At 44.0% G+C, this 9,275-nt stretch overlaps 1 protein-coding gene across 1 annotated transcript; it reads left to right on the top strand.

Moving 5' to 3' along the window:
- The first annotated feature begins 4,867 nt into the window (after window positions 1–4,867).
- Window positions 4,868–8,959, top strand: fbxo43 (F-box protein 43). The gene is made up of 6 exons (XM_037273745.1): window positions 4,868–4,954; window positions 5,816–6,653; window positions 6,775–7,512; window positions 7,884–7,986; window positions 8,088–8,282; window positions 8,433–8,959. The coding sequence occupies exons 2-6, from the start codon at window positions 5,860–5,862 to the stop codon at window positions 8,679–8,681; spliced, it is 2,079 nt and encodes a 692-aa protein (XP_037129640.1). The 5' UTR covers window positions 4,868–4,954; window positions 5,816–5,859; the 3' UTR covers window positions 8,682–8,959.
- Window positions 8,960–9,275: the final 316 nt, after the last annotated feature.

The following is a 9,275-nucleotide window of genomic DNA, read 5'->3' as shown; positions in this document are numbered from 1 at the left end:
GGTTGGGGTTACTAGGGTTAGGGTTGGGGTTAGGGCTAGGGTTAGGGTTAGGGCTAGGGTTAGGGTTAGAGCTAGGGTTAGGTTTAGGGTTAGAGCTAGGGTTCGTGTTAGAGCTAGGGTTAGGGCTAGAGTTGGGATTAGGGTTAGAGCTAGGGTTAGAGTTAGGGTCATAGCTAGGGTTGGGGTTAGGGTTAGGGTTCGTGTTAGAGCTAGGGTTAGGGTTAGAGCTAGGGTTAGGGTTAGAGCTAGGGTTAGGGTTAGAGCTAGGGTTAGGGCTAGGGTCATAGCTAGGGTTGGGGTTAGGGCTAGGGTTGGGGTTAGGGTTAGGGTTGGGGTTGGGGTTATAGCTAGGGTTGGGGTTACTAGGGTTAGGGTTGGGGTTAGGGCTAGGGTTAGGGCTAGGGTTAGGGTTAGGGTTAGGGTTAGAGCTAGGGCTGGGGTTAGAGCTAGGGTTAGGGTTGGGGCTAGGGTTAGGGTTGACTAGGGTTAGGGTTAGAGCTAGGGTTAGTGTTAGGGCTGGAGTTGCGGTTAGGGTTAGAACTAGGGTTGGGGTTAAGGTAAGGGCTAGGGCTAGGGTTATAACCCTAACCCTAGCACCAGCCCTAACCTCTAACCCTGTGTTGCAAATTTTTCCATGATAAAATATTTTTTTGGTCCCACTGGGATTTGAACTCAAGTTGCTGGGGTGAGAGTCCAGAGCACTAACCACTACAGTACGGAACACTCGCTTGTACTGAGTGGAAGGTACTTCCACTATATGGTTTAATGGAGCGAGCAGCTCAAGCGAATTGACCAGAGACTTGTTGAACTCAAAGTGATCAGCATTATCTCTGCTACACTCGTGACATGGTTTTTCATTTTGGATGCGTTTGCAGTTCAATTCTTCACCGTACTGATGGAATAAAACCGAGAGGTTATTTGAATTCTACGCTCCTCACGTCTGCATGTGCGCGATAGTATGGTCGTCGTTGTGTTTCATTATCATCTTTTTGTTAATATGCACATTACATTTGAGGTCATTATTTATTCCTGAATACGATAAATAGTTTGAGATTGAAAGTGACAACCAAATTGGCTAAAATGGTCTGGAGCCACTTTTTCTTTCTTTTTATATGTGTTAAAAAAAAAAAAACTCCATGCGCACTCTTCTCTGTTAGAACTTGCTTATCTTAAATCATCTAAACATCGCATGATAGTGATGTGCATTCCAGTTCTTTTAAGTGAACTGAATCTTTAGAATTAGTTCACTCAAAAGATTTGTTCATACGAATCGTTCAAATCGTCCCCCCCCCACACACACACACTGATCCTTTTTTTTATTTTTATAAATCAAATAATGGTCAAAGCTTCACGGAAAGTGAAAAGTGCCACACCCGCCCTCACCCCCACTTTCTGATTGGCTGTTTGATCTGTGACGTCACTTGGACACTCAATTAGGTACACTGCCATTTTCAAGTGTACCTAATAACAGGTCACTTTATTAGGGAAATATCATGGTCAAAGGTCACAGGTGTCAAGCTCTAGTCCTTGGGGCCGCGTTCCAATATGATTTCCAAGTTACCCTCGTTAAGCGCACCTGCGTGAAAAGTTTTAGCTCCTTTCACGTTCTGCAGGAGCTAAAACTTTTCACGCAGCTGCACTTAACGAGGGAATCACACGGACACTCCATTAGGTACACCGCCATTTTCAAGTGTACCTAATAACAGGCCACTTTATTAGGGAAATATCATGGTCAAAGGTCACAGGTGTCAAGCTTTAGTCCTCGGGGCCGCGTTCCAACATGTTTTCCAAGTGACCCTCGTTAAACGCACCTGCGTGAAAAGTTTTTGGTCACTTTCACGTACTGCAGAAGCTAAAACTTTTCACGCAGGTGCACTTAACGAGGGAATCACACGGACACTCCATTAGGTACACCGCCATTTTCAAGTGTACCTAATAACAGGCCACTTTATTAGGGAAATATCATGGTCAAAGGTCACAGGTGTCAAACTTTAGTCCTCAGGGCCGCGTTCCAACATGTTTTCCAAGTTACCCTCGTTAAGCGCACCTGCGTGAAAAGTTTTAGCTCCTTTCACGTTCTGCAGGAGCTAAAACTTTTCACGCAGGTGCACTTAACGAGGGAATCACACGGACACTCCATTAGGTACACCGCCATTTTCAAGTGTACCTAATAACAGGCCACTTTATTAGGGAAATATCATGGTCAAAGGTCACAGGTGTCAAGCTCTAGTCCTCGGGGCCGCGTTCCAACATGTTTTCCAAGTGACCCTCGTTAAACGCACCTGCGTGAAAAGTTTTTGGTCACTTTCACGTACTGCAGAAGCTAAAACTTTTCACGCAGGTGCACTTAACGAGGGAATCACATGGACACTCCATTAGGTACACCGCCATTTTCAAGTGTACCTAATAACATCCATCCATCCATCCATCCATTTTCTGAACCGCTTAGTCCCCACGGGGGTCGCGGGAGTGCTGGAGCCTATCCCAGCCGTCAACGGGCAGTAGGCGGGGGACACCCTGAACCGGTTGCCAGCCGATCGCAGGGCACACAGAGACAAACAACCATTTGCACTCGCACTCACACCTAGGGACAATTCGGAGTCTTCAATCGGCCTACCAAGCATGTTTTTGGGATGTGGGAGGAAACCGGAGTGCCCGGAGAAAACCCACGCGGGCCCGGGGAGAACATGCAAACTCCACACAGGGAGGGCCGGAGGTGGAATCGAACCCGCACCCTCCTAACTGTGAGGCGGACGTGCTACCCAGTGCGCCACCGAGCCGCCTACCTAATAACAGGCCACTTTATTAGGGAAATATCATGGTCAAAGGTCACAGGTGTCAAACTTTAGTCCTCAGGGCCGCGTTCCAACATGTTTTCCAAGTGACCCTCGTTAAGCGCACCTGCGTGAAAAGTTTTAGCTCCTTTCACGTTCTGCAGGAGCTAAAACTTTTCACGCAGCTGCACTTAACGAGGGAATCACACGGACACTCCATTAGGTACACCGCCATTTTCAAGTGTACCTAATAACAGGCCACTTTATTAGGGAAATATCATGGTCAAAGGTCACAGGTGTCAAGCTCTAGTCCTCGGGGCCGCGTTCCAACATGTTTTCCAAGTGACCCTCGTTAAACGCACCTGCGTGAAAAGTTTTTGGTCACTTTCACGTACTGTAGAAGCTAAAACTTTTCACGCAGGTGCACTTAACGAGGGAATCACACGGACACTCCATTAGGTACACCGCCATTTTCAAGTGTACCTAATAACAGGCCACTTTATTAGGGAAATATCATGGTCAAAGGTCACAGGTGTCAAACTTTAGTCCTCAGGGCCGCGTTCCAACATGTTTTCCAAGTGACCCTCGTTAAGCGCACCTGCGTGAAAAGTTTTTGGTCACTTTCACGTACTGCAGGAGCTAAAACTTTTCACGCAGGTGCACTTAACGAGGGAATCACACGGACACTCCATTAGGTACACCGCCATTTTCAAGTGTACCTAATAACAGGCCACTTTATTAGGGAAATATCATGGTCAAAGATCACAGGTGTCAAGCTCTAGTCCTCGGGGTCGCGTTCCAATATGTTTTCCAAGTTACCCTCGTTAAAAACATGTTGGAATGCGGCCACATTGGTTTACTCCGCCAACTTAGGGGCAGGGCCACCTTATGTATTTACACATAAATACTTGCATTTGATTGCATATGCATACAAAGCAAGGTCCCAATTCTAAAAGTAACTTCAGGAGTATGCTCACACCTGGGATCGAACCAGGTTCCACCGAGCGACAGCCCGTGTCACTAGCCAGTCGGCTATTTCGACTTGGCAGCCCATGGTCGTCTGCACGGTTTTATAGTAGTGATGTGCATTCCAGTTTAGAACTGAATCTTTAGAATAGGTTCACTCAAAATATTTGTTAAAAAGAATCGTTCACGGAATCGTTCGCTACACTTTATTTATTTATTTATTCTTTTTTTATATTACATATTACATAACGTAAAACACATGTACATATTGTCATATAAAGCAGTTAACCAAATGTCAGATTTTTGTTTTCATGCCCAAAAAATAAAAACAAGGAATAAAACACCAGGCAAGTTTTAACAGGTTTTAATGTTTATTAAAATAATAATAATAAAATAATAATAATAAAAGTAAATTGCAAACCAGCAATCTAATGTGAAATTGCAGTAGATATATTGGATAACAATATTAAGGCGTATATATGCATACACGTTATTGAAAAACTACTATAAGTGTTATAAAATCAAGATTACCCAAAGAGAAGCATAATTGTTGCATAACGGCGCATCGCTTCATGCAATGAAGTTAGCCGTTAGCTTGGAGTGCATAAAAGAAGTGGTGCTTCAGTGATTGGTTCTTTCTTTCCTTGGCAAATCGTAAATCTACATTCTGGCTGACATACTGTAGTTCACGCCAGGAGGGACGCAACACGTTTACTGACTGATCCGTTGATGCACGGGAAGGAAGGCAGTTCACCCACTGACTCGTTCGCGAACGGGAAAGTCAGGATTCGTTCTCTCACTGATCCGTTCTCGCGATGAACGAAATGCAAATCACTGACGCGTTCACTCACAGATCCGTTCAGTTGGAGAACGGGAAATGCAATTCACGACTCGTTCGTGAACGGGAAGTTACGTCAGTTTCTTCTTCGTTTTGTTTTACGGCGAGGTGGCACCAGCTTCAATGCGCATTACCGACACCTACTGGTTGAAGTAATATGAACTGAAAAAAGAACGAATCACTTTAGGAAGTGATTCGGTCACTCGCGTTCACTGAAAGAATCGTTCTTTTGAACGAATCGTTCACTCACGAGCCAACACTAGCTTCAGCTTGAGTTGCAATGTTTGCAAAAAAAAGTACTTGACTGCAATTAGGGCACGCGGTGTCAACTGAGGTCCACACTCGCCCGACCGTGGTACTTCTGTGGTATTTTAGGGTAAGTGTCTTTATTCTTTTAACAAATTAAATCCCGTCCAGGTAATAATTTAACTGGTAGAGTGTTTGGCTTGACTTAAATTTCTACTTGTAGTCAGGCTACCGTGATTGCATGAGTGAAAATAGATGCAAAACAGAAAGAACACAATAAAATCGTAAGGTAGCAGTGTTGATTGACACCAGTCGCATAAAATGTGATGCAAGCTGCACAAGTCTATGGTCAGTCATCTCGTCTGGCAGGTTTGGCGTCAACAGCTCGCCAAACGGCGGCACCATGCAGTCGGGTTTGACATTCGGTATCATGGCGATCAGTTGAATATGCCCATATGACTTTTTGTGAGCAGAGTAAAATGACAATGTCTTTTGATGACCAAAGAGATTTGCAACATAGAGGGTGTGAAAACTTTGCTGCTTGTACAGTAGGAGAGGATAAGTGTCTTCTCAGTCCAGATTTGTATTGGATCCAAAATGTTGGACCAAGATTATTAAATCATTGTTGAATAAAACATCGTTCCAATTTAGCTATAGATGGTCTTTACAAAAATGCCGCATTTGAATGCAAAGAACATTCTACTTCATTCACAGGGGTGTGCTAATACTTTCCTCACTCAAACAAACAGATGCACAAACACTGGAGCACACATGTGGTGGTATCACCACCTTGCTAAAGTGGCATTCCAAACTGGCAAGTTGAAAATCCCTGCACAGGAAAAGTGCATCTGTATACTAAAAACTCAATGCACACTGATCCACCCCAAATTTAGTGAGTTTGAGCCTAACCTATCTCTTGACATTCAAGCTATAACGGTGTGTGTGTGTCTGACATGGCTTGGAATTTGTATTTCTGTTTTGTCTTTTGCAGGCCTCTGTAGGAGTGCTGCTGTTTGGGGAGACAGGAGGTCAAAAATGCAGTGTACCCCTGAGTCCAATGTCCACCATGTCAACTGCAAAGGCAAAGAATGTTATGAGTGTTTTGACAGCGGCTACTCAGGTTCATTCCACAGTCCACAGAGCATTAGTGGATTTGACTCCTGCAGATCTTTGGCTTCAGTGGACCTCAGTGACACGCCCAAAGAGAATGTCAGACTTGCTGTCACCCCTCAGGAAAGCAGCAGGATCAGATCTTTGCACAAAGACACCCGGGGGCTTCAGCGCTCCTCCACTCTGAACTGGTGTGAAACTCCCAGAGCATCCAAGAGCTATGGCTTTCTGCGACATAGACTTGCAATGTGCAATGCCACGAAAGCTGTCAAAAGGGACAACACAAAGTCTCCATGTACCGCACCGATAGAATCGTCAATTGGGTCCGACCATGATCTTAGTGTGTCTTTTGACTCTCTGGACCCAGCGCCACAGGCTTTGACCTTAGGCGCTTTAAAATTGGAGCAGGATTTCCCGTTATGTAGTAGGAAACGCCGTCTGCTCTTCTCTCAGGTAAGGACTTCCACTCTTGAGGATGGTACCCTCAACCTAGGTGACAGCAACAGATTGGAGGGACGACTTTCGCTCTCGGACGATTTCAGTCAGCACTTTCATGCTGCTGATCAACTTAATGTAGAAGCACCGTGCTTAAGCAAATTGCTGCTAGGCTCATCCAAGGACAACTCTCCATCTCCAGTCAACAACCTGACGAGTGCCCTGCATGAATCATCCAATGTCTTGTGCACACTGTCTTCCACAGATACACCTAAATGTATCAGGTATGCTTACCCGTTTAAAAAAAAAAAAAAAAAAAAACATTATCCATCTTTCACTTGTCAGTGATGTTTTTTTTAAATTTACTTCTCAATCAAGTAACATGTGATGCGAATCCTGCTGCAGGTCTCCATCCGAGGACAGCGGCTTCAGCTCCCTCGATAAATCCCAAGACTCTTCTGTCGACCACGATGGCTCTTTCCAAGAATTGCTGCTTTCTGCCTCAAAAGGAAACGCAGAAACCCCCAACCTGACGGATGGGAAACGGCGTTCCCGTTTGCAACGGCAGCGCAGACTTTCCACTCTAAAGGAAGGAGGCTCGTTGTCTGAGGAAGACCCGACGGACAGAAAACATCAACGTATTCAGTGTCGCCGCGGAACGTGTAAAGAAGATGAGGTTTTTGTCAGGGAGACCCCTAGCAGGGTTCTCTCTGTGAAATGTATCAATACAACCTCTGATGGACTGACGTCAACCCAACAAGGCTATACAACGCCTCAAAGTGAAAGCACAGCCAAGCTTGACAGCATCACACCTTCTAGCGCCACATCTGTGAATTCCAATGTGACCCCCTTGGAGACATCCAAGCTCTCACTGACGCCCGCTTTACAGCTGATACACACTTTGTGTGAGCAGAGGGCCAAGATGTTTGCTGGCCAAAGTCCAAGTTTAAAAGAGGAGCTGAGGACCATCGCAGCTCTTGGTGAGGCGCCCGAGTTGTTCGGGATAACTATGCCGCTGGCAGGGCTGATTGGCCGCAAGATGGGCCTAGGGAAGGTGGACATATTGACGGAGCTGAGGAAGAGGAACCTCAGGCACATCTTGGCTGTCATATTGAGTCTTCTGTCTGCCGACTGTGTCTGCAGGTCAGATTTAGATTTTTATCATTCATTATAGGTGGGCCAATTCAAGGTTTTTTTTTTTTGTTTTGTTTTTTTGTAACCGCTACATTGACTTTTACGTTGTATTGGAGCAGATTTTTTTTTATTATTTTTTTAAACTTAAAAATGTTAGTTTCTGTATACAGTGTGTTGACAGTTCACTGTGTCCATAGACCAATTGTTTTAAACTCAACTTGCGTATTAGGGTTCCACTTGAGCTAGTCTGAGTGTTCCTCAATAAAGGGGTTCATGTAATAAACTAAATAAATACACAATAAAAGAAATAGACCCCATGCATTGTGGCAAAAATTTTCAGTATGAAGTTAAGTAAAATGCATTGATTGATGTTTTTGCAGGTGTGGTCAGGTGTGTAAGGACTGGGATGAAATAATCCAGCAGGACAAGCAAGCTCATTCCAGGAGAACAATTTACCAGAGTGAAGTGGAAGCTGCTCAAGAGGTAGAGAAACAGGAGAAACTATATCAGACGCTTAGTGTGCGTCACACTTTTTTTTTTTTTTTTCTTCTCCTCCCAAATCTTTAATCTTTGTCATTTTCCAGAATGGCGCCACTGCGCATGTTGCTGATGCTGAGACGAGATTGACTCTTCTTAAAAGGTCAACCCTCAAAACTGTCCAGGCCCAGTCTAGAACCTCCAATTATTGCACCCCACAGTCTGGAACCCGCACATTAACCCCTTTACATTACAGCACTTTATCTTTGGGCAGCAGCAGCAAACGAGACAAGTTCATCGAGGTACGTTTCATAACTGCCTGGTGGTGGTTGTGTTTGGCTTTTGATTTTTTGAATTTTAAATACTTTGAAGTGCTTGGCATAAATAAAAGTGTGCCTGCCAAAAAAAAAAAGTTGGGTTATATTATTATATTATAAACCTTTTTCTTTCAGGTTGCTAAAACCCTCTTCAACGACGAATGCCTCAGACATTGTCCTCGATGTCAGCATCCTGCAAAGTGTCAAACTGTGAAAGGCGAGGGTATTTGCACCAGAGCTGACTGTGCGTTTGAGTTTTGCACAAAGTGCTTGTGTGCTTTCCATGGCTCCAAAGAATGTGCCAGCAAGTCTGCAGGCCGTCGCAAGAAAGACGGATTACTTCCGGGCAGTGCAGAGAGCAAGCGAAACATTAGGAGACTATGATCAAGTCGATGCAAAGGATTCCATTCACTGATTGTTTTATAAATGTATTTATGACACTGAGGAGACTAAGTTAAACGAAGTCCTATGTTGCTAGGAGTCTATGGGCAACTTCTGTACTATTTTTTTTCCCTAGCAAAGTTTGCATTTTTAATCAAATTTTGTAAAATCTTAAATCACATGGCATCTGTGGTTGATGTACTTTTATACATATATTGAAGTATGCTTTGAGGCTTCGTTGTGATTTCAGATCATTTTTAATCAATCGCATTTCTTAAATAAAACGGTCTTTAACATAATTTGATCACCTTGTTTGACCTCGTCTGTGGAAACATGTATTTGTAGATATCTAGTGACATCTAGTGGTCATTTATCGCATCTGTCATTTTCTTGCTGTTTAATAAAACTACCGACTCAGAATAAGTAATACAATATTGGGGAAGGGGGATCAACATATAACCATTTAAGATTTAAAAAAAAAAAAATCCTACATTGTGATTTGGAGTTTAAAGGGTCTCCAACGAGACTAAATACATCCTTTCACATTCCACTGGTCTTTTGTTAAACTTTTACCTCCAACCACCCCCTCCCATTGTG

Source organism: Syngnathus acus, chromosome 16 (genome assembly GCF_901709675.1).
Source record: "Syngnathus acus chromosome 16, fSynAcu1.2, whole genome shotgun sequence".
NCBI lineage: Eukaryota > Metazoa > Chordata > Actinopteri > Syngnathiformes > Syngnathidae > Syngnathus > Syngnathus acus.
Note: the sequence above shows the minus strand (reverse complement) of the source record. Positions and strands in the feature narration are given on the sequence as shown.

Excerpts from the sequence above, each read along its gene's own strand:
- fbxo43 (XM_037273745.1), top strand. The coding sequence starts at position 5,860 with ATGCAGTGTACCCCTGAGTCCAATGTCCACCATGTCAACTGCAAAGGC. Across the intron at positions 7,987-8,087 it reads AAGTGGAAGCTGCTCAAGAG|AATGGCGCCACTGCGCATGT; the intron begins GTAGAGAAACAG and ends GTCATTTTCCAG. Across the intron at positions 8,283-8,432 it reads AACGAGACAAGTTCATCGAG|GTTGCTAAAACCCTCTTCAA; the intron begins GTACGTTTCATA and ends TTTTTCTTTCAG.